This window comes from Bos mutus, chromosome 25 (genome assembly GCF_027580195.1).
Source record: "Bos mutus isolate GX-2022 chromosome 25, NWIPB_WYAK_1.1, whole genome shotgun sequence".
Classification (NCBI taxonomy): Eukaryota; Metazoa; Chordata; class Mammalia; order Artiodactyla; family Bovidae; genus Bos; species Bos mutus.
Genome location: NC_091641.1, coordinates 15,347,736 through 15,373,568, shown reverse-complemented (window position 1 = coordinate 15,373,568; position 25,833 = coordinate 15,347,736). Strand labels below are relative to the sequence as shown.

General features: G+C 44.2%; 1 protein-coding gene across 1 annotated transcript in view; it reads left to right on the top strand.

Moving 5' to 3' along the window:
* Positions 1-7,404: 7,404 nt before the first annotated feature.
* The window catches only part of ITGAL (integrin subunit alpha L), a 49,477-nt gene continuing 31,048 nt past the window's right edge, over positions 7,405-25,833 (top strand). Inside the window, 11 exon segments of the mRNA XM_005888807.3 lie at positions 7,405-7,609; positions 8,927-9,029; positions 9,750-9,841; positions 9,944-10,011; positions 16,296-16,413; positions 16,538-16,668; positions 17,409-17,554; positions 19,350-19,482; positions 19,642-19,792; positions 24,840-24,913; positions 24,994-25,126. Of these exon segments, the coding sequence (XP_005888869.2) occupies positions 7,555-7,609; positions 8,927-9,029; positions 9,750-9,841; positions 9,944-10,011; positions 16,296-16,413; positions 16,538-16,668; positions 17,409-17,554; positions 19,350-19,482; positions 19,642-19,792; positions 24,840-24,913; positions 24,994-25,126 (1,204 nt within the window). The 5' untranslated portion in view covers positions 7,405-7,554.

Genomic DNA, 25,833 nt, shown 5'->3' with positions numbered 1-25,833 from the left:
TAATATCTTCTGCTTCTGTTAGGTCCATACCATTTCTGTCCTTTGTTGTGCCAATCTTTGCATGAAATGTTCTCTTGGTATCTCTAATTTTCTTGAAGAGATCTCTCATCTTTCCCATTCTATTGTTTTCCTCTATTTCTTTGCACTGATCACTGAGGAAGGCTTTCTTACCAGTCTTTGCTATTCTTTGGAGCTCTGCATTCAAATGGGTTTATCTTTCCTTTTCTCCTTTGCCTTTCACTTCTCTTCTTTTCTCAGCTATTTGAAAGGCCTCCTCAGATGACCGTTTTGCCTTTTTGCATTTCTTTTTTAACAAATAAATACTTTAAAAACACCTAGACATTACAACAGAGAAGGCAATGGCACCCCACTCCAGTACTTTTGCCTGGAAAATCCCATGGATGGAGGAGCCTGGTAGGCTGCAGTCCATGGGGTCGCTAAGAGTCAGACACAACTGAGCGACTTCACTTTCACTTTTTACTTTTCATGCATTGGAGAAGGAAATGGCAACCCACTCCAGTGTTCTTACCTGGAGAATCCCAGGGACGGGGGAGCCTGGTGGGCTGCCGTCTATGAAGTCACAGAGAGTCAGACACGACTGAAGTGACTTAGCAGACATTACAATGGAAACAATGTTGCCCACCATTCCTGTTCTACAGGATTAAGTTGTAAACCACAGCAGTTGCCCACTGACAGTGCAGGGAATTCCAGAAGAAAAATAGGTGGAGCTTTCTGTGTTTGGGATGTAGATAATTAAGATGCATGTCTAAGGAAGAATGTCAATGACCCCAGAGCTTGCATCTTCTTATATGTAGAAAAGTAGTAAAATCATTAATTTAAGATCTCTGGCTTTGTGATTAGATTAGTAATCTTTTACCAAGATGTATGGGCTTCCCAGGTGGTGCTAGTCGTAAAGAATACACCTGCCAATGCAGGAGACTAAGAGACCGGAGTTCGATCCCTGGATCTGGAAGATCCCTTGAAGTAGGAAATGGCAACCCACTCCAGTATTCTTGCCTGGAAGATTCCATGGACAGAGAAGCCTGGGAGGCTACAGTCCATGGGGTGGCAAAGAGTTGGACACAGCTGAGTGACTGAGCACACACACACCAAGACGTATGCTTGACAACATGTATTTCCCAGCCCCAAAGTCACATGTATCCTGGCTCCTCACTTCCCACTTGAGAGCAGTTCCTCAGAGCTATCTGAGAGGCCAGCTCCTGGGTATAATACTCAATAAGGTCTCAGATAAAACTGAAATTTGATGCTTTTATGGTGTGCATTTCTTTTTTTTTTTTTTTTTGGGGTGCTTCCCTTATGGCTCAGCTGGTAAAGAATCTGCCTACAATGTGGGAGACCTGGGTTCAATCCCTGGGTTGGGAAGATTCCCTGGAGAAGGGAAAGGCTATCCACTCCAGTATTCTGGCCTGGAGAATTCCATGGACTGTATAGTCCATGGTGTTGCAAAGAATCGGACACGACTGAGAGACTTTCACTTTTCTTTTTTTTTCAGTTGACAAGACCATCAAGAAAAAAAAAGGTGAGACATTGACAAGTAAAGAAAAGGAGAATTGGTAGAATTGCCATAACTCCTCTGAAAGACAATTTATTATTATGTATTGTTTTTGAAGATATATATGCCTTATGACTTTAATTCTTATGGATATATCATAAGGAAATTTATAAAGAATAATGAAAGAGACATATACCAGGATTTTTATTGAAGCATTGCAACTCAATATCTATCAGAAAAGGAAGACTTAAAAAAAAAAAGAAAAGACTACATGTGAGCATAATCAAAAATGGAATATTACATAGCTGTCAAAATGAATAAACCAGAGTTATACATATCTGGGCTTTCCAGGTGATGCTAGTGGTAAAGAACCCACCTGCTAATACAGGAGACATGAGATGTGGGTTCGATCCCTGGGTGGGGAAGATCTGCTGGAGGAGGGCCATGGCAACCCACTCCAGTATTCTTGCCTGGAGAATCCCATAGACAGAGGAGTCTGGCAAGCTACAGTCCATAGGGTCACAAAGAGTTGGACATGATTGAAGTGACTTAGCACACACACATGCATTCATATCTACTTTGATTGGGCTCACAGACACTGAGTTAACAAAGCAAAGTACAGAACATTTTATACAGTTTGGAAATTATTTTATGTCGATTAAAAATCATAAATATCACAAAATGTATATTGTGACATATATACATACTAAAATATAAAAGCATCACTACCTTCAAACAATTGTAATTATTGCCTTGAGGAGAGGGCATCAGGGAGGATTACAGTATTATTTGTACTGTTACACTTACCAAAAATTATAGAATAATCTGATGCAAAAAAAAAAAAAAATTCTGTGCACAAAATGATGATGACTTGAACCATGGAATGATCAATGATGAAGGTACAAAAGAACATAATATAAGGAATTCCCTGGTAGTTTAGTGGTTAAGACTCCACACTTCCAGTGCAAGGGCATGGGTTTGATCCCTGGTTGGGAAGATCCCACATGCTGCAAGCTGTGGCCAAAAAAAAAAAAAAAGCATGATACAAAGTCCTGTTTGTTTTCTTCAGTGGAGCAAGAGAAAATTCTCTCATCATTTTCAGATGAACCTACAGAAAAGTAAGACAATGAAAATCATTTTACCCTAGAGAGGGCACAGAGACTTGAGGCATCCGAGACACTGGTTCAGTCTTAGTTTCGTGGATTTTGTGTAACCTGGAACTTCCCAATCTGAGATCTCACTTGTCACTCCTCTGTGAGGTGATAAGTTTGAGCTCATTTCCATGGTCCTGTATGGAACAATTCTTAAGTGGAACTACCATGCCATTCTGAAGACAGCTGCATCTGTTGAGTCCAACCTATCCATGGCCATCTTTGCCCTGGGCTTGACCTCAGGTCCCGTCAGCCATCACCATGCCAACAGGATCTATTTCACACTGTTCATGTGATGCAGCCAAGATGACATAACACAGAAACCAGCTGCTGAAGCGGCTTCCTTAGAAGGAGGTGCATGTATGACCAACACTATGTGAGTTTCATCCTTTTTTCTCTAGATACTTGGTCTGTTTGAACACTGAGGAGACATTTGTAGCTTCCTGAAGCTACAAAGTGCAAGTAAGCCCCCCACATTCTGGGAAGTCAGAGGCCCAGTGCGGGAGACAGCATGTGATTCTTTTTTTTTTCAAACTGAAAACCAGAACGTGATAAATATACAAAAGAGTATACCCACCTGCTAAAACATACACATAAACTATAATCCAAAAAGTGGAGACTTTGAGATTGTTTCCTGAATTCCTTGCATCCCAGGTGCTCTATTCATTGCTACTGATACACTTAAAGTTTCTATAAACTTAAGCCCTAACTCAAGCATCTAAAATTTGAAGCTGGTGTGAAGCAAGGATTCCCAACCTCTGAGATCTAAAATGCCTGATAATCTGAGGTGGCACTGATGTAGTAAAAATAGAAATAAAGTGCACAATAAATGTAATGCTCTTGAATCATTCTGAAACCATCACCATCCCCACCTGACTCCCTGTCCAAGGAAATGTTGTCTTCCATAAAACCAGTCTCTGGTGCCAAAAAGTTTGGAGACTGCTGGACTGTATAGGAAAACCTTCACACTGGAGATGGCTAATTTGACTATTAATTCTGGGTTAGATGTTCCGTGGGCCTCCCTGGTGGCTCAGTGGTAAAGAGTCCATCTGCCAATGCAGGAGATATAGGTTCCATCCCTGGGTTGGGAAGATCCCCTGGAGGAGGGCATGGCAACCCACTCCAGTATTCTTGCCTGGAGAACCCTACGGACAGAGGAGCCTGGTGAACTATAATTTATGGGGTTTCAAAGAGTCAGTCGGACATGACTGAGCAAGTAAACAACAACAACAGATGCTCCATGGCGAGAGGAGAATTATAATTTTTCTAGACAGATAGAATCTGTATGCATTTAACTACTAGAATGATTTTTTGTCACAAAGAATGTACGACTCCAAATGGTTTTGTCGTTTTTTAGTTGCTAAGTCGTGTCCAACTCTTTGAGACCCTATGAACCGTAGCACTTCAGGCTTCCCTGTCTTCTACTTTCTCCTGGAGTTTGCTTAAACTCATGTTCATTGAGTCAGTGATGCCCATGGTTATTCTAGAGATTTTATTCTGTTACTTTATATACTTCTCTGATGCTTGAATTTTAAAATGTGCATTCTTTTTGTAGTTAAAAAACGGAAGAATTTGGTTAGCTGTAAATTGGAACTGCTGTACAGAGAATTAACGAAATCAGTCTGACTTACCAGATTTTAACTGAATTTGAAAAAGACTACTTAACATCATCTCATTACCAAGAGCTAGCTTGTCACATTGTAACTGCTTGGCAGTAGATTACCGGTAATCTGCTTGCAAAAGCTTTCCCCAGGGGACTTCCCTGGTTATGACTGGGACTCCATGCTTCCAATACAGAGGGTGCAGGTTCGAACTCACTTACTGTGGTGCAGCCAAAAAGAAAAAAGAAAAAAAGCCTTCCTTAAGGCAATAATACTGGAAGTGATCTTACTGGTTGAGCAGGATCTCCTCACAACAGGAATATAATCTGAAGTGTATCAGCATTCCCTTCCCATAAACAAGTACACTTCCTCTATTCTGTTGTGTTTTTAATATATATATATATTTTTAAATTACCCAGGTTGGGGTTTCCCTAGTGGCTCAGTGGTAAAGTAGCCACCTGCCAATGCAAGAGACATGGCTTTGATCCCCAATCTGGGAGGATGCTACATGCTTTGGAGGAACTCAGCCCGTGCACCACAACGGTTCTCTAGAGCCCGCAAGCCACAGCTGCTGAGCTTCGTGCCCTAGACCCCATGCTCCGCAACAAGAGAAGCCGCTGTAATGAGAAGCCCAAGCACCACACCAGAGAGTAGCTCCCTCTCACCGCAACTAGAGAAAAGCCCTCACAGCGACGAAGACCCAGTGCAGCCAAAAACAAATGAGTAAATAAAATTAAAGCTACCCAAGTTTTACATCTTTGTTGTTAAAAAAAAAAAAATGTTTTTTCCAGAAATATGTAATCTATATTCTGCCTAGGTAGCCACTGTTTGGAGTCTGGTTGTGTCCTTTCAGATTATTATTTTTTCTACACACTCATGATTTCAACTTCCATTTTCCCCTCTTTCTTTTTTTAAAAGATATAAATCACACACTATTCATCAGTTTCTCAAACATTCACAAAGTTGTGCAACTATCACCTCTAATTTCAGAACATTTCCTCACTCTAATTACCAATCTATTTTCTGTCCCTAGAGATTTGCCTGTTCTGGAGATTTCACCTCAGTGCAATTATACAGTATCTGAACTTTTGTGCCCGACTTCTTTCACATAGCATGATTTTCAAGGCTTATCCATGTTGAAGCATGTACTAATATTTCATCCTTCTAAAAATATTTGTTTTTTAAGCTCAACAATTTGTATTTATTTATTTAGCTGCCTTGGGTCTTAGCTCTGGCACGGGGGATCTTTTGTCGTTGTTGCAGCGCATGGACTATCTACTTGTGGCCTGCAGGCTCCAGAGCTTGTAGGCTCAGTAGTTGTGACTTGGACTTAGTTGCTCTGAGGCCTGTGGGATCTTAGTCCCCAGACCAGGAATTGAACTCGGGTCCCTTGCATTGCAAGGAGGATTCTTAATCACTGGACCTCAAGGGAAGTCCCTAATTTTTTTAAATTTATTTTTTTTCTTATTCACTTATTTTTCTTAGCCACACTGCATGACATATACGATCCTCGTTCCCCGACCAGGGACCAAACCCAAGCCCCAAGTGGATGCACAGAATGTCAGCCACTGGACCATCAGGGAGGTACCAACTTCATTCTTTTTTAAAAAAAATTTCTTTTAACACCAAAAATACTTTGTACTGGGGTATAGACGATTAACAATGTTGTGATAGTTTTAGGTGAACAGCAAAGGGTCTCAGCCATACATACACATTTATCCATTCTCTACCAAACGCCCTCCCATCCAGGCTGGCACATAACATTGAGCAGGATTCCATGTGCTATACAACGGGTCTTTGTTGGTTACCCATTTCAAAGACAGCAGTGTGTTCTTGACCCTCCTGAAGTCCTTAACTATCCCTTCCCCCTGGGGCAACCATGAGTTCGTTTTCTGAGTCTGTGAGTCTCTTTCTGTTTTGTAGATAAGTTTATTTGTGTCATTTCTTTTTAGATTCCACATGTAGGGGATGTCATAACGTTCTTTTTTTATGACTGAGTACTATTCTGTTGTACGAATAGACCATGTTTTGCTTACCCATTCATCAGTTGGTAGATGTTTGCATTGTTGCCAATTTTGGGTTAATATGAATAATGCTGATTTGAGCACTCTTGCACAAGTTTTTTTGCAAACACGTGTTTTCAGTTCTTTTGGATCTAGACTGAAACTGTGTTTAACTTTTCTGAGGAACTGTCAAAGTGTTTTCCACAGTAGTTTAAATTCCCACTGGTAAAGTAAGAAGGGTTCCGATGTCTCCACATTCTCACGAATGCTTACTTCTTCTCTTTCTTTCATTTTTAGCCATCCTCGTGGGTGTGAAGTGGTATCTTTTAGTGTTGATTTGCATTTCTCTAATGACTAATAATGTTGGACATTTTCATGTGCTCAGTGGCCATTTTATATACTGTCTTTGGAGAAATGTCTGTTAAAATTCTTTGCCCACTTGAAAAACTGGGTTGTCTTTTTATCATTGAGCTACAAGAGTTCTGCATATATTCTGTTTTGTTTTTCCCTTTTTCGGCTACACCTCACAGCATGTGGGATCTTAGTCCCCAGAACAAGAATTAAATCCACTCCCCCTGCAGTAGAAGCTTGGAATCCTAGCCACTGAACCGCCTGGGAAGTCTCACCAGAGTTCTTTATATATTCTGGATACAAGTCCTGTACCAGATGATTTACAAATCATATATCTTCCATTCTGTGGAAATTAGTGTTTTGTTGTTATTTTTTAGACTCAAAATGAATGATTAAATACACTGCTCTGTAACTTGCTTTTTTTTCTTCAACAGTGATTGAGCATATCACGGGCATCTTTCAATGTCAAGGGAAAGCTACCTCATCCTTTTTCCCCCACCCCCATCTTATTTTTTCTTTCCTCCTTCTTTTTTTGTGGCTACATGCATTCCATGACGGTTGTACCACAGTTCATCTGACCAGTCTTCCCCTGAGCTTTAACGAATCTTAAGTTCTCGTGTTGGTGAAGGACTAAGACACCGCAGCTGCTGGGCAGCACGACTGTGCTGTCTTCCCCAGGATAATATAAAAATGCAAGAGGCACAGGAAATGTCTAACCTGCTAAACTTCCTCTCAAACCCACAGTTTCACAACCTGCCTAGGCACAACCCTCTCCCCCAGATTCTGTCACCAGCCTGGCGCCTCTGTGAGAAAGTTCCACTGCAAGACGCCCTGGGACTTTATCATTTCCCTCTTTCAAAGAGTCCTGTCGCCAGTAAATCCCAAGAGCCCTCTGAGACTATACCTGGGCTGGCTCCCTCCAGCTGGCTTGAAGGATGAATTCCTGCATCAACGTGCTGAGGTTGCTGCTGTCTGGACCTTTTGTCTTTGGTAGGCAAGGGAGATGGGGAGGGGAAGCGGCATGCCTCTGTGCTGAGGGAAACAGCAGGACTTTGTAGAACGGAGTAAATGAGCAGCTGATTTAAGGGTGGCATGAGCCGTAGGTAATGCGGGGCCCTGGGGAATCCTGGAGAGAGGGGAAGAAAAACAAAGTCAGACAAACAAACTACAGGCAGGATCTGAAGGTCTTTTCAGGCAAAAGACGGAAAAAAGGTCACAGCAGTGAGAGGTGGAGGAGGGGCCCTTAGAAAGGAGATGTGCCTGGGTGCTAAGTTGCTTCAATTGTGTCCAACTTTATGCAAACCCTGGAGAAGGAAATGGCAACCCACTCCAGTGTTCTTGCCTGGAGAATCCCAGGGACAGGGGAGCCTGGTGGGCTGCCGTCTATGGGGTCGCGAAGAGTCGGACACAACTGAATCGACTTAGCAGCAGCAGCATGGACTGTAACCCGCCAGGCTCCTCTGTCCATGGGATTCTCCAGGCAAGAACTGGAGTGGGGTGCCATGCTTTTTGGGGGGAATGGTTAATGCACACATAGATCTGGCCTAGGATCTGGTTCTATGCGTGCTTCTACCTCTCATTGTCATCTTGGACAAGTCCCTTCCCTCTTTCTGGGGCTCAGTTTCTTCATCTAAATAAACGAGGCCTGCATCTCTGACATCTTAAGATGTGTGAAATAAGCCCAAGACCTGTAAGGAAAGCAGGGCTGAAAAAAGACAGTTTGGGGCCTTTCAGATGACACCAAGGATCACTGAGGTTGGGGAGGCAATGGGGAATTTGAGATCTAATGGTTATGGCAGAGACTGGTCCATGGGGGTGGGGGAAGTTAGGGAGCGTTACTTGAGCAAGGAGGCAGCCTCACAGCATCAGGGGATCTCCAACTTTCACAGGGAGGAAGCCTGAGGCTAATGATCTGAGTTTTCAGGGCGACTGGGCCCCATGTCCCAGGAAGAAGTGGATGTGTGAGGAGATGCAAACCCTTGCGGCATCCCATCGCCAAGGGGGGCCCCTTCAGATTGCTCCTCCGTTAGGTGCCACCATCTTCTCATCCTTCCTTTGCTGAGAGGCCAGTCGGAAGTGTGTGTCCTTTAGAGCTCTGGGTAGTAGGAATTGCTGCTTCCATATGTCCTGTAGTCCAGGCCCCCAGGAGAGGTTGGAGGGCAGTTCCTGGTCCTGCCCCAGGTATGGGTGGCCTGACCACACTGGGGGCGTGTGGTTGGCGGCCAATCAGCGCCTGCCACTGTGGGGGCTTGTGAGGTAAGGAGGAGCCCCTGGTCGGAAGTGGCTGACCCGCTTTTGGTCTCTCAGCCCCAGCCTGGAGCTACAACCTGGATGTGCGACATGTGCAAAACTTCTCCTTTCCACTTGCCGGGAGGCATTTTGGGTACCGCGTTCTGCAAGTTGGAAATGGGTGAGTGTTGCCACAGGCCCTCTCTGCCCTGACCAGGACCTTCCTGTTTTGAGGAGTCTGTAGTGGGATCCAAGCAAGGCCATCTGATAGTAGGATGAGAACCATCCATCGTTAAAGCGCCCCGGGACTTTCCTGGTGGTCCAGTGGTTAGGACCCCAAGCTTCCACTTCAGGGGCAGAGTTCAATCCCTGGTCAGGGAACTAAGACCCCACATTGTGGTGTGAAAAGTGGAAAAAAAAAAAAAGCCCTATAAGTGCCTAATAGAATACATATGACAACCCCTAAAACGCTTTGCCACACTTTCTCAGTTCCAGACTCTCTCCCAAACTAAACAGTGAACTCCTTCAAGGCAGAGATTTTGTTTCTCTCTCAAAACCCCTCTCCATCCCTAGTACATAGCACATAGCAGGTAAGCCATATGTGACTTTTGAATTGATTGCTGATTGAATGAAACCACAGTGTCACATTCTGGCAGATCATTCTCTGGGCCTGTTTTTCTGTACAGTCAATGGAAAAGATCCTTAACTTTCTAGAATTCTGGCATATTGGATTATTTTTCTGGGGTCCAATAAGGAAGAGATGGGAACTTAGCATCCACCCAGATAGGGAGTGGCTGAATTGCTTCCAGAAACCTTTTGGGAGGTCTGAACCCCCTTAATAGGTCGGAGTAGTTGGTAAAGACCTGGGCAGCTCCATCTGACAGGTGGAATTCCTCATCAGGGTTGTCGTGGGAGCTCCAAGCGAAGGGAACAGCATGGGAAACCTGTATCAATGCCAGCCAGAAACTGGAGACTGCCTGCCAGTCACACTGAGTGAGTAACTGGTTTGGGAGGAATATGCTCAGGAAGTCGAGGCTGGCCCCATCACACCTGGGTTGCCTAAGTTTCTCCAGGTGAATCTTCTGGTGCCCACAGGTTCCAACTATACCTCCAAGTACTTGGGAATGACCTTGGCAACAGACCCCACAAGTGACAACCTGTTGGTAAGATTTTTGTATAGTGTGATGTCAGTACCTATGAAGCTTTTGCTAGGAAAGAGAGATGAAAGAAAAAAGTGAATTAAAGATCCTATACAGATGAATGAAGAAAATGTGGTACATGTATACAGTGGAATATTGCTGTTGTTTAGTCTCTGAGTTGTGTCTGACTCTTTGCAACCCCATGGACTATAGCCCACCAGGCTCCTCTGTTCATGGGATTCTCCAGGCAAGAATCCTGGAGTGGGTTGCCATTTCTTCTTCCAGGGGATCTTCCTGATCCAGGGACCAAACCCAAGTCTCCTGAACTGCAGGTGGATTCTTTACCATTGAGCCACTGGGGAAACCCCACAAGGGAGTGTTACTTAGCCATAAGAAGGAACCAAACTGGGTCATTTGTAGAGATGTGGATGGACCTAGAGTCTGCATGCAGAGTGAAGAAAATCAGAAAGAGAAAAACAAATATCGTATATTAACATATGTATGTGGAATCTAGAGAAGTGATATAGATGAATCCATTTGCAGGTCAGAAATAGAGACGCAGACGGAGAAAATGGATGTGTGGACACAATTGGAGAGGGGAGGGTGGGACGAATTGGGAGATTAGAATGGAAACATATACACCGTCATGTGTAAAATAGCTAGCTAGTGGGAAGCTTTTGTATAGCACAGGGAGTTAAACTCAGTGCTCTGTGATGACTTAGAGGGGTGAGATGAGGGGAGTGGGAGGGAGGTCCAAGAGGGCCCAAGAGGGAGGTCCAAGAGGGCCATGTATACGTATAGCTGATTCACTTCGTTGTACAGCAGAAATTAACGTAACATTGTAAAGCAAATATACTCTGATTTTTAAAAAAAGATCCTATGGAAGATTAAAGGCACCAGAGAGATTTAGATTCAGTTAGCATTTATTGTGGAGAAGGCAACGGCACCCCACTCCAGTACTCTTGCCTGGAAAATCCCATGGACGGAGGAGCCTGGTGGGCTGCAGTCCACGGGATCGCTAAGAGTCGGACACGACTGAGCGACTTCCCTTTCACTTTTCACTTTCATGCATTGGAGAAGGAAATGGCAACCCACTCCAGTGTTCTTGCCTGGAGAATCCCAGGGACGGGGCGGGCCTGGTGGGCTGCCGTCCATGGGGTCGCACAGAGTCGGACACGACTGAAGCGACTTAGCAGCAGCAGCAGCATTTATTGAGACCCAACTATCAGCTCTTTTTAGGACCTTACCTACCTCAGTTTTTTTTTTTCCCAAATGTGAAATATCTGTGACCATTCATACACAAGATGACTTACAGTTGTACACAACTTTAACGTTTTAATAGTTATACATTGATTTAATGGTTTATTAGAAAAAAATATACAAGTCCCTCAAATTCATGATTCCTTGGATTGCATTGCTTCAGTTCAGTTTAGTTCAGTCGCTCAATCATGTCCGACTCTTTGCTACCCCATGAATCGAAGCACGCCAGGCCTCCCTGTCCATCACCAACTCCTGGAGTTCACTCAGACTCATGTCTATTGAGTCAGTGATGCCATCCAGCCATCTCACCCTCTGTCATCCCCTTCTCCTCCTGCCCCCAATCCCTCCCAGCATCAGAGTCTTTTCCAATGAGTCAACTCTTCGCATGAGGTGGCCAAAGTACTGGAGTTTCAGCTTCAGCATCATTCCTTCCAAAGAAATCCCAGGGCTGATCTCCTTCAGAAGGGACTGGTTGGATCTTCTTGCAGTCCAAGGGACTCTCAAGAGTCTTCTCCAACACCACAGTTCAAAAACATCAATTCTTTGGCGCTCAGACTTCTTCACAGTCCAACTCTCACATCCATACATGACCACAGGAAAAACCATAGCCTTGACTAGACGGACCTTTGTTGGCAAAGTAATGTCTCTGCTTTTGAATATGCTATCTAGGTTGGTCATAACTTTCCTTCCAAGGAGTAAGCATCTTTTAATTTCATGGCTGCAGTCACCATCTGCAGTGATTTTGGAGCCCAAAAAAATAAAGTCTGACACTGTTTCCACTGTTTCCCCATCTATTTCCCATGAAGTGGTGGGACCAGATGCCATGATCCTAGTTTTCTGAATGTTGAGCTTTAAGCCAACTTTTTCACTCTCCACTTTCACTTTCATCAAGAGGCTTTTGAGTTCCTCTTCACTTTCTGCCATAAGGGTGGTGTCATCTGCATATTTGAGGTTATTGATATTTCTCCCAGCAATCTTGATTCCAGCTTGTGCTTCTTCCAGTCCAGCATTTCTCATGATGTACTCTGCATATAAGTTAAATAAGCAGGGTGATAGTATACAGCCTTGATGTACTCCTTTTCCTATTTGGAACCAGTTTGTTGTTCCATGTCCAGTTCTAACTGTTGCTTCCTGATCTGCATACAAATTTCTCAAGAGGCAGATCAGGTGGTATTCCCATCTCTTTCAGAATTTTCCACAGTTTATTGTGATCCACACAGTCAAAGGCTTTGGCATAGTCAATAAAGCAGAAATGGATGTTTTTCTGGAACTTTCTTGCTTTTTCCATGATCCACAGGATGTTGGCAATTTGATCTCTGGCTCCTCTGCCTTTTCTAAAACCAGCTTTAACATCAGGAAGTTCATGGTTCACATATTGCTGAAGCCTGGCTTGGAGAATTTTGAGCATTACTTTACTAGCATGTGAGATGAGTGCAATTGTGCGGTAGTTTGAGCATTCTTTGGCATTGCCTTTCTTTGGGATTGGAATGAAAACTGACCTTTTCCAGTCCTGTGGCCACTGCTGAGTTTTCCAAATTTGCTGGCATACTGAGTGCAGCACTTTCACAGCATCATCTTTCAGGATTTGAAATCACTCAACTGGAATTCCATCACCTCCACTAGCTTTGTTCATAGTGATGCTTTCTAAGGCCCACTTGACTTCACATTCTAGGATGTCTGGCTCTAGGTGAGTGATCACGCCATTGTGATTATCTGGGTTGTGAAGATCTTTTTTGTACAGTTCTTCTGTGTATTCTTGCCATTTCTTAATATCTTCTGCTTCTGTTGGGTCCCTACCATTTCTGTCCTTTATCGAGCCCAGCTTTGCATGAAATGTTTCCTTGGTATCTCTAATTTTCTTGAAGAGATCTCTAGTCTTTCCCTTTCTGTTGTTTTCCTCTATTTCTTTGTATTGATCACTGAGGAAGGCTTTCTTATCTCTTCTTGCTATTCTTTGGAACTCTGCATTCAGATGCTTATATCTTTCCTTTTCTCCTTTGCTTTTCGATTCTCTTCTCCCTTCACAGCTATTTGTAAGGCCTCCCCAGACAGCCATTTTGCTTTTTTGCATTTCTTTTCCATGGGGATGATCTTGATCCCTGTCTCCTGTACAATGTCATGAACCTCATTCCATAGTTCATCAGGCACTCTATCTATCATATCTAGTCCCTTAAATCTATTTCTCACTTCCACTGTATAATCATAAGGGATTTGATTTAGGTCATACCTGAACGGTCTAGTGGTTTTCCCTACTTTCTTCAATTTCAATCTGAATTTGGCAATAAGGAGTTCATGATATGAGCCACAGTCAGCTCCTGGTCTTGTTTTTGCTGACTGTATAGAGCTTCTCCATCTTTGGCTGCAAAGAATATAATCAATCTGATTTCGGTGTTGACCATCTGGTGATGTCCATGTGTAGAGTCTTCTCTTGTGTTGTTGGAAGAGGGTGTTTGCTATGACCAGTGCCTTCTCTTGGCAAAACTCTATTAGTCTTTGCCCTGCTTTGTTCCATATTCCAAGGCCAAATTTGCCTGTTACTCCAGGTGTTTCTTGACTTCCTACTTCTGCATTCCAGTCCCCTATAATGAAAAGGACATCATTTTTGGGTGTTAGTTCTAAAAGGTCTTGTAGGTCTTCATAGAACCGTTCAACTTCAGCTTCTTCAGCATTACTGGTTGGGGCATAGACTTGGATTACTGTGATATTGAATGGTTTGCCTTGGAAACCAGAGATCATTCTGTTTTTGAGATTGCATCCAAGTACTGCATTTCGGACTCTTTTGTTGACCATGATGGCTACTCCATTTCTTCTGAGGGAATGATTCCTGCCCGCAGTAGTAGATATAATGGTCATCTGAGTTAAGTTCACCCACTCCAGTCCATTTTAGTTCGCTGATTCCTAGAATGTCGACATTCACTCTTGCTATCTCCTGTTTGACCACTTCCAATTTGCCTTGATTCATGGACCTGACATTCCAGGTTCCTATGCAATATTGCTCTTTACAGCATCGGACCTTGCTTCTATCACCAGTCACATCCACAGCTGGTTATTCTATTTGCTTTGGCTCCATCCCTTCATTCTTTCTGGAGTTATTTCTCCACTGATCTCCATTAGCATATTGGGCACCTACTGACCTGGGGAATTCCTCTTTCAGTATGCATTGCTTAGGATGAGGTTAAAGTTGTAAAAAGTAAATTTTAAGCAACAAAGTCCTGGGTTTTTTTGTTTTGTTTTTAATTCTATTGAAGTCTAGATGATTTACAATGTTGTGTTAATTTGTGCTGTACAACATAGTGACTCAGTTATACGTATGTTTTTTCATATTCTTTTCCATTATGGCTTATGACAAGATATTGGATATAGTTTCCTGTGCTATACAGTAGGACCTTGCTGTTTATCCTATGTATAATATACATTATATAGGATAACTATATATAATAGTTTGCATTTGCTAATCTCAAACTCCCAATCCTGTCCTCCCCTATCCCTTCTCTCCCAACAATGTCCTATTATATAACACAAGGAACTATATTCAATATCTTGTCATAAGCCATAATGGAAAAGAATGTGTGTGTGTGTGTGTGTGTGTGTGTGTGTGTATATATGTAACGGAAACACTTTGCTGTACTCTAGAAACTAACGTTGTAAATCAACTGTACTTCACTTTTAAAAATATAAATTTTAATTAAATGAAATATTAAATAAATAATAGTATGTGTGATATGCCCATATGGCAGAAATTGTGAATTCATACACAAATGCCTAAAGCTTGAGAAACCTTGCGTTATCTCTTCTAATCCTTAGGACAGAGGTGAGATAGGGATCAGTATACACATTTTACACAGGAAGAAACAGGACTGAAGGGGTTAAAAGCCTTTGTCAAGATCACACGGTTTTAAGGAGGTAGACCCAGGATTTGAATCAAATTGCTATCTGAGCCAGAGTTTGTTGTTCTTCACAGTTCATCTCAGCAGTATCCTTCTGACCCAGGTGTATGAGAGACAGAAGGTTAAGTGAGTGAAATAAAGGGTTGGGTGAAAAGTTCCTTTGGGTTCAGTATGGAAAAACGCAAACAAACATTTTGGCCAACCCAATATTTATCCAGTATTTAATTGGAGTTTGGCTACTTAGCTATGATTACTAGGCACTGTACTGGGTTCTGATGGGGGAAAGGGGAATGAGATATAAAGATGACTATGACATAAGCCAGACCTTTCAAAATTACAGTCTGGCAGGAAAGACAGTCATCAAAAAGGAGGCAGCATTGAAGATTCTAGGAATAGAGGGTCATTTGATTTGGTGTAAACGCAGAATGTGTTTTTGGGAATAGAGGCAGATGGGCCTGGAAATGTATACTAGTGCCCACTGAAACAATATGAATGCCAAACTAAGGAGTTTAGGTTTCATCCTGGAGGCAGTGAGCATCCATTGGCGTATAGCATTGGTAGTAAGGATGAAGAGACTGATACAAAAGACCTGGAGGCTGAATTACCTTGCCTGGGTAACCAGTTGGATATAAGGAATGAGGGTCGAGGGATAATGATGCTAAAGGGCAAAGTAGACTTGGTGTTTCTGTTTGATGGCTCAAGGAGCTTTCAGAAAGATGAATTTCAGAAAATTATGGACTTCATGAAGGATGTGATGAAGGTTTTTGTTCTTGGTTGATGATGCACAAAAGACACACAGCAAGAGGAAGCCCCAACCCGTTTTATTTTTTAATAATTTAATTAAATTTTTTTTTAGCTGGACTGAGTCTTCATTGCTGAGTGGGCTACTCTCCATTGTAGTTGCAGGCTTTTCACTGCAGCACCTTCTCTTATTGCAGAGTACAGGCTCTAGAACACATGGCTTTCAGTAGTTTTGGCTTCTGGGCTCTAGAACACAGGCTCAATTGTTGTGGCACATGAATTAGTTACTCTGAGGCATGTGAGGTCTCCCCGGATCAGGGATCGAACCCGTGTCTCCTGCATTGGCTAGCAGATTCTTTACCACATGGAGCCACCAGGGAAGCCCACCTCAACCTTTTTGAAACTCTTTGCTTCCTTCAGGCCTGTGATCCTGGGCTGTCTCGAACATGTGACCAGAACATCTATCTAAGTGGTCTGTGTTACCTCATCCACGAGAACCTGAGGGGTCCGGTGCTGCAAGGGCACCCTGGTTATCAGGGTAAGGAGTGGGGGGCCCAGTGGGGAGCGATACCTCCGAGTGGTTGCCCTTTCATGGGAACAAGCATGGGCAGGCCAACCCCTGGAGACTCTTTACCAAGTCCCTCCGTGTCTGACCTCTGTAGAATGTATAAAGGGCAACGTAGACTTGGTATTTCTGTTTGATGGCTCAATGAGCTTGCAGCAAGATGAATTTGAGAAAATTGTGGACTTCATGAAGGATGTGATGAAGAAACTCAGCAACTCTTCCTACCAGGTAAATATAGTAGTTAGGATTCCTGGTGGTAGGCAATAGTTACCTAAAGGCGTAAAGGGAAAATCTAGTATTAATACAAAGTGTCTCTATAACCTAAGGGCATGACTATTACTGGACCTTTGCTTCGAGAATTCTCCCTAATTCGTATTTCTGTTTCTTTTTGGCTCTTGCTTCCCTCTTTTCTTTCTTTCTGTTTCTCTCTGCAGACTGGCTCTCAGCTTCTTTAGATCACATGGGCTGGTGGAAAGTGCCCAAGTTCACATGTTCAAGCTGCAGGAGGGCTGTTGGGTTTTTTTTTTTTAATTTTTTAAATCATCTTCTCAAGCAGCCCCTCCCTCTGTAAATTCCAATTTCACACAGGAAAGATTTTGACTGGCCTCACCTCAGTCCAGTGGCCAACTTCGGCCCAGCCAGTTGTATCCAGTTTTGCAGGGTCATATTCATACTGAGCAGAAATACGGCTGCTAGGAACCATCTCTGTTGGTGAGGTGGGCAAACCCAGAGAGCCAGAGCCCAGCAGACAGCATTCTATAAGGGATTTGAAATGCATTTATTTCTGTGTTTGTTTATATACAACCTCATTTTCTTCTTCTTTTTTTATACAGCCTCATTTTCAAAAGAATGATTTGAGGCAGGAATGTGGAGTTGGGTTGCCCAGGTCTTGGATAAGAAGTTGAGATTGGAGCAGACAAGTGGGAAGGGCTGTGTAAAGAGTTTCATGTCTTCTTTCTTCTTTCTAGTTTGCGGCTGTTCAGTTTTCTACATATTTCAAAACAGAATTTACTTTCTTGGATTACATTAGACAGAAGGACCCTGACGCTCTGTTGGCTGGAGTCAAACACATGCGTTTGTTGACCAACACCTTTGGTGCCATCAACTATGTTGCGTGAGTTCCCTTTTGTGAAAGATCCCATCCATTGGTTGTTCTGGGTATTACTAGCTTCTTCAGGTTGCAAGGTGTAGGAACTCAACAGGTAGATCTAGCAAGGGACAGGTTATTGTAAGAATTCAAGTGGAGCAATTTTAGTTCAGGTCCTTTTATTGATTTATTTTTAGTTGAATAATTGCTTTACAATGTCATGTTGGTTTCTGCCATACAGCCACGTGAATCAGCCATAAGTGTACATATGTCTCCTCCCTCTTGAACCTTACTCCCACCTTCCACCTCATCCCACCTCTCTCGGTCCTCACAGAGCACCGGGCTCAGCTCCCTGAGTTATACAGCAACTTTCTAGTAGATATTTGTTTTACATATGGTAATGTATATGTTTCAATGTCACTCTCACGACCTTTTTTTAAAATTTTTATTTATTTATTTATTTTTGGCTGTGTCAGGTCTTAGTTTCTGCATGTGGGATCTAGTTCCCTGACCAGGGATCAAACCTGGGCCCCCTGCACTGGGAGCGTAGAGTATAGGCCACCTGACCACCAGGGAAGTCTCTCATTGGTGATTTTGGACAGAGGAGTGATCATCTGACTTATGTTTTTAAAAGAATCCCTCCAGCTGCAGAGTTGTGATCAGACTGTGGAAGGGGCAAGGGTGGAAGCAGGGAGGCCAGTTTGCAGGCTATTGAACAATCTAGAAGAAAGATGATGGTGGCTTAAACCAGGGTGGGAATCCTTGAACAGGATCCATGATAGACCATGTTCAGGTGGATGGAAGCTGGGGAAACATTTGCATCCGAGATAGAACCAGAGGTATTGGCAGCAAGTGGTTTTGACACGGCCCACCCATCAGGTTCTTCTGTCCTTGGCAGCTTCCACGTGTTAATAGCTCTCCCCTTCTCCCCTCATATCTCTTCACCTCACACTGTGGCCTCTCCAGGTGACTTTCAGCTTCTGTGCCCAAAGCAGATCATGTCCTAAGTCAGGGATGGTGGGATGGCCACTCTTGGATAAATTGTCCATCTTTGGTTAGCTGTGGGGTGAGGAGAGAAGGATGGTTCAGATAGAGTGGCTGTCCCAGGGGAAGTTGTGGGCAGCCTGTCTCGCTTCAGAAAGAGGCTGTGGCCAGGGCAGGAATTTGCAGCCTGGACCTGTCCAGAATTTAGTCGTCCTTGCTTTCTCTTCTGTCACATGACTGAGCACCTACTCGAGTCAGGACCCAGAGATACAGCAGCAAATCAAATATGGCTCTTTCCTCAGGGAGCTCATGATTTGTGGGGGAGATTGATGTAGAAACAAGTCTCTTTGATTCCCTAGGAAACTTGCTGTTGCAGAGATGTACAGGCAGCCTGGAGATGGTTGGGAAGGCACAGGTGGTGTTGAATGAGCTTTCTCTAGAAGAGTGCCTTTCCAGTTTTCTTTGGCTATGTAACCCATCTTTCCACTGGAATCTCACCTAGATCACCAGCATATCTAACTGATTGAAGGGTAGTTGCCATGTGGTTGAAATGGAGAGTAGGAAACCCAGAGTCTCCCCTCACTGCCCATAGCCTCTGGGACAACCTCGTGGCTACCTAGAATTCCGTTGAAGACCACTGGCTCAGAAGGAGAGATATGGTGACCTGGGCTGAGGAAGGAGGCTCAGAAGAGAGCTTTTGAGGGCTGGAAATAGCTGCCTGGGGATTGTGAAGAGGGATTTGTCATCATCAGCAGGGCAGTGACTTAATGAGCATGGTGAGGCGGAGCCTCAGAGGATTTGGGGGGAGTCTCTTACATCCCCCTCTTCCTGGATACAGGAAAGAAGTGTTCCGGCAAGAGCTGGGAGCCCGCCCAGATGCCACCAAAGTGCTTATCATCATCACTGATGGGGAAGCCACCGACGAACACAACATTGATGCGGCCAAAGACATCATCCGCTACATCATTGGGGTACAGGCCCCAGGTCCCTGCTACTTCTTAGGACCCGTCTTCCCTCTCCTATTCTTGAACCCCACTCCCTTTCTCCCTGGGGCCAGGGTCTTGTGAAAATAGTAGGAAATTGTACTGCAAGTTTGGAGATGCCAGCTCTTCACTCTTCATTTCTTCCAGATTGGAAAAAATTTTAAGACCAAAGAAAGTCAGGAGGCGCTCCATCAGTTTGCCTCCAAACCCGTGGAGGAGTTTGTAAAGATCCTGGACACATTTGAGAAGCTGAAAGATCTATTCACTGAGCTGCAAAAAAAGATCTATGTCATTGAGGGTGAGTGGCAGGCCCTGGGAGAGAGGGTTTGGGGGTTGTATAGAGAACCTCGCCTAGGACGTTAGATTTGAGGCACGTGGAATAATAATCACGGGCACTTACAGAGCATGTGTCACTGTGCTAAGAGTTCTCTGGATAAAAGACCTTAGGTAGGAACTTAGGGAAGGGTGATATAGGAGCAGCCTCTATTTTCCTTTGAAGTTCCGTCTTCCTCTTGAAGCTCAGCCTGGTCCAGGACGGGGCTCTGAGCTGACCTGTCTTATTGGTGTCAGCTGTGTCCTGTAGAATGACTATACTTGTTTCCATAACTCAGCTCCCTCGCTGTCATTTATCCTGGGCTTCAAATTATTTGAGACGGGCAAGCAGGGAGGGGCTGAGTGCAAGGAGCCCGCAGGCCCTCTTTCTTGCCCCAGAATAAGAGAAGGTTTGGTTGTAGTTGTCAGACAAGAGAGTATTTCCCCAAGTAGCCTAGTCTCTGAAAGGTACGTGATTCCCCCAGGAAGCCCCTTCACTTAGGACACAGCCTTGGTGTTCACATCATGTGAAGAGGCAATGTGTTATATATAATGGGACCAAGCAGAATTCACTCTGCCTGTGTTGTGTGACCTCAGCCAGGTCACTTTCCCTCTCTGAGGCTCGTTGCTCTGTCAAATGGGAATAGTAATAGCTATCTCAGAAGGTGGTAAGCTTTAACCACTGTATTCATTTCCTAGGGCTACTGTAACAAAGTACCAAATATGAGGGGGCTTAACACAAGAGAAATGGGTTGTCTTACAGTTCTGGAGCCTAGAAATCAATACTCAAAAGCTTGACAGGGCCATGCTCCTTGGGATGGTTTTGGAGAGAATCCTTCCCTGCCTGTTTTTTTTTTTTTTTTAAGTTGAATAATTAATTAATTTGGCTGTGCTGGGTCTTAGTTGAGGCACACAGTATCTCTGATCTTCATCGGGGCACACAGGATCTTTAGTTGCAACGTGTGGGATCTAGTCCCCTGACCCAGTCCCCTTGCATTGGGAGTGTGGAGTCTTAGCCACTGGACCAGCAGGAACGTCCCTCCCCACCTCTTCTAACTTCCAGTGTTTGCTAACATTCCTTGGCATTCCTTGACTTGTAGCTGCATCATTCGGGTTGCCTGGCTGTCTTTTCCCTATGTGTCTGCCATTATCTTTTCTGCATGTCTGTCCTTCTGTGTCCAAATTGCCCCTTTAATAAGGACACCAGTCATATTGGATCAGGGCCCACCCTAATGACCTCACATAAACACATCATAAGCTAATGCCTGTGGCTGGCAATTTGTTATGTAAGGGAATATTGAAACACTCCTGTCAATAACATCCGAGCAACAAAAGACGTATAACCATGTCTCTGGTCAGTAAGTTGTTAACTTGATTACCTCTGTAAAGACCCTGTTTTCAAATATGGTCACATTCTGAGGTACTAGGGGTTAAGACTTCAATATATGTTCTTTAAGGTACACAGTTGAAGCCTTAATGACTGTTTGGAAAGTGCCTGGGAGCTTGTAGGCTCTAAGTAAGTCACAGCTCTTATCCTCTATCCTCCCTGCCCTTACTCATCCTTCAGATCATAGTTTACATGCCATCCTCTCTGGTACTTCCTTGCTGATCCCAAGTCTGGGATCCTAGTGCTGCTTTAACCACTGTATGTTTGTCCCCCATCACACCCCTGTGATATACATTCTATTAGAACTCTCTATTAGGACTTCCCTAGGGGGTCCAGTGGTTAAGACCCCAAGCTTCCATTGCAGGAGGCATAAGTCTGATGTCCATTCAGGGAAGTTCAAGTTTGTTAATTCTAGCCATGGAGTCATGAATATATTGAGGGCTTCCCTGATGGCTCAGAGGTAAAGAATCTGCATGCCAATGCAGGAGACAGGTTTGATCCCTGGTCTGGGAAGATCCCACATATCACAGAGCAACTAAGCCCATGCACCACAATTATTGAACCAGTGCTCTAGAGCCTGGCAGCCACAATGACTGAAACCTAAGCGCCCAAGAGCCCAAGCTTTGCAATAAGAGAAGCCACGGCAGTGAGAAACATCACAACTAGAGAAAGCCTGCACAGCAATGGAGACCCAGAACAGCCAAAAATAAATAAATACATTTAAAAAAAAAAAAGAATACATTGGAAAATCATTGGAGGAAGTACATCAACCATACTTCAATTAAAAAACAAACAAATAGGAACTTCCCTGGGGGTCCAGTGGCTTAAACTCTGTACATCCAATGCAGGGGGCCCAGATTTAATCAGGAAATATGCTGCAGCTGAGAGTTTGCATGCCATAGCTAAGACTCGGTGCAGCCAAATAAATAAATAAAAATTTAAAACAAACAAAAACTTGGACTGAAAAAAATTGAAAAAGAGAAAGAACTCTCTATTAGATGTCTGTCTCCCACACTATACTGAGATGTCTATCTCAGTAAGCATTGTGCCTGCTTTTCCACCACTGTATTCCTGGCACCAAATATTTAGTGACTGTAAATATTTCTTCAGTGAATGAACACATCTGCATAATAATGGCTATGGTTCTTAAAAACTTACAGGTCACAGGCCCTTTATCTATATCACTGAATCCATTCTTCTTAGTATCCTTGCCAGGCTGGTGGTAATTATTTTCATTTTATTGATTAATGCTGGCAGCAACCATGGAGCAGGCACTGTGAATCAGACTCTCAGGGATAGTGTCAACATAGAACTCATGTTCAGGTTGAATAAAGGAAGATAGGGGGCTTTCCTGGTGGTCCAGTGGTTGAAAGTCCTCCTGCCAATGCAGGGGACATGCATTCGATCCCTCATCCAGTAGGATCCCACAGGTGCCACACCCGTGGAATCCAAGCACTCTAGAGCCTGTGCTCTGTAACAGAAGAGGCCACTGTAATGAGAAGCCCATTCGTGGCAACTAGAGAAAGCCCTTAAGACCCAGCACAGCCAAAACCAAATAAATACAAAGAAAGATAGTGAGACAGAAAAACAACGGAAGCAGTGAGAGACTTTATCTGGGGGGCTCCAAAATCACTGCAGATGGTGACTTCAGCCATGAAATTAAAAGACGCTTGCTCCTTAGAAGAAAAGCTATGACCAAACTAGACAACATATTAAAAAGCAGGGGCATTACTTTGTCTACAAAGGTGTGTCTAGTCAAAGCTATGGTTTTTGCAGTAGTCATGTATGGATGTGAGAGTTGGACTATAAAGAAAGCTGAGTGCCGAAGAACTGATGCTTTTGAACTGTGGTGTTGGAAAAGGCTCTTGAGAGTCCCTTGAACTGCAAGGAGATCAAACAAGTCCATCCTAAAGGAAATCAGTCCTAGATATTCATTGGAAGGACTGATGCTGAAGCTGAAACTCCAATACTTTGGCTACCTGATGCGAAGAACTGACTCGTTTGAAAAGACCCTGATCCTGGGAAAATTAAAGGCAGGAGGAGAAGGGGACGACAGAGGATGAGATGGTTGGATGGCATCACTGACTCGATGAACATGACTTTGAGCAAGCTCCAGGAGTTGGTGATGGACAGGAAAGTCTGGCGTGCTACACTCCATGGGGTCACAAAGAGTCAAACACAACTGAGCAACTGGATTGAAGCAGGATGTTTCAAGACTGTGATAAGTACTCAGTTGTGTCTGACTCTTTGCGACCCCGTGGACTGTAGCCTACCAGGCTCCTCCATCCATGGGATTCTCCAGGCAAGAATACTGGAGAGGGTTGCCATTTCCTTCTCCAGGGGATCTTCCCGATCCAGGGATTGAACCCGGGTCTCCTGCATTGCAGGCAGATGCTTTAACCTCTCAGCCACCAGGGAAGCCCTGCTAAGTACTGTAAAGGAAATGAATAAAGAGATAATACAGGTTTAACTGGAAGAAGCCACATTAAGGAAGCTTTTTAAGAAAGGCCTTTCTGAGATGCAGATTTTTTTTTTGTGGCCACACCAACCGGCTTGTGGGATCTCAGTTCCTTGACCAGAGGTTGGACTTAGGTCACAGAGTGAAAGCCTGGAATCCTAACCACTAAGCCACCAGGAACTCCCATGAGAGGCTGTTTTTTTAAAATTGGGATAAAATTCACTCAGAGATGACTTTTGAGCTGAGGCATGAAAGATGAGAATCAGACAGTTATGGGAGGAGAGTGGACAAAAAGGATTATAGTCAGAGACAAGGTCAAGTGCAAAGGCCCAGAGACGGGGCAGAAATGGACATGGAGGAATGGGGGAAAGATTGGTGTAATGAATGTGGGGAGTAAGGGAGAGAGAAGGGTGAGAGGAAGGCAGGGCCTCCCAGTTCCTCATAAGGAGTTTGAATTTTAGTCTTCAGACCAATGCGAAGTTGTGAAGGGCTTTAAGAAAGTGAAAGATGGAATCTGATACACATTTTTCAAAAAAAGAATTAACTTGCTCTGTGGAAAACGGCATAGAAAAAAGGAAAAAATGAAGTCAAAGGGGCTTCCCTGGCAGTCCAGTAGTGAGGGTTCTGTGCTTCCACCGCAGGGGATGTGGGTTCGATGCCTGGTCAGCGAATTAAGATCCCACGTGCCTTGAGGCACAGTCAAAAAGAAATTACACAGAACGGAAGGAAAAGGGAAGAATCAAGGTTGATTCCTGGCTTTTAGCATGAGTCACTGGGTGGATGGGAGTGGCATTCATTGAAGAGGGGAAGCCCGAGGAGAAACAGAAATCAAGAGCTGCCTCTTAGATGTGCTGAGTTGGATAACAGAATATCCACATTTGGGTCCCATGGAGACTCAGGGGACACTCAGGGCATAAGTGGTTTCCCTGTCTGACTCTAAAATCCATGCTCTTGGGAATTCCCTGGTGGTCCAGTGTTTAGGACTTGGTGCCCTCCCTGCTAGGGGCCCAGGGTCGATCCCTGGTGGGGAAACTAAAATCCCATAAACTGTGAGTGACACAGCCCCCCAAAAAGTTCATGCTCTTTCTACCTTGCCTATGGGCAGATGCTGTGTGATTTTTTCTCAGTCCTTTCATGAGCATCACTGCTCCTTGGGATTCAGCCCATTCTCCCTACTTCATCCCTCAGGCACAAGCAAACAGGACCTGACATCCTTCAACATGGAGCTGTCCTCCAGCGGGATCAGCGCGGACCTCAGCGAGGTGAGTGACGGGCCTGAGGCAGCCAGCAGAGGAAAGTGGTGAGAATGAAGCTGATCCCACTCGTCTCCCGCTCTTGGCAGGGCCATGGCGTTGTGGGGGCCGTTGGAGCCAAGGACTGGGCTGGGGGCTTTCTCGACCTGAAGGCAGACCTGCAAAGCAGTACATTTGTCGGCAATGAACCACTGACAGTAGAATCGAGGGCAGGATATTTGGGTAAGTATTTCTTTTTTTTTTTTTGCTGGGTTCTTTCAGGTTTGGGGAACCAGAGAATCACTCACATTGACTTTCAAAATCATAATGAAAGCAATGAAGCAACAGTATGAAGAAGTTCAGTTTAAACATGGTCATAATAGTGTTCCTTTTTTCTTTAACAGCCCCTTGAGTGTGTGTCAGAGAAGGCAATGGCACCCCACTCCAGTACTCTTGCCTGGAAAATCCCATGGATAGAGGAGCCTGGTAGGCTGCAGTCCATGAGGTCGTGAATAGTCCTGCTCATCATGTCTGACTCTTTGACCCCATGGACTGTAACCCATCAGGCTGCTCTGTCCATGGGATTTTTCAGACAAGAATACCAAAGTGGTTTGCCACTTCCTCCTCCGGGGATCTTCCTGACCTAGAGATGGGATCTGAGTCTCCTGCATGGGCAGGCCAATCCTTTACCCCTGAACTACCAGGGAAGCCCTAGATATGGTCCTAACAGTCTTTATTTTTTCCTTAATAACCTGTCACCTAGGTATTAATCACATTTTTATTTTCTGTGTCTTAAGATGCTTTGACATCTTATGGCCTCGCTAGTCCTGGAGAGACTGGCTCCTCCCAGGGCTAGTTAATTTCTACAGGTAGAAAAAACTGCTTGCCTGGGAGGAGGCCTTCCACAGGCCAACCAGCCAATCCAGAGCCTGCTCCCTGATCAGTCCTTT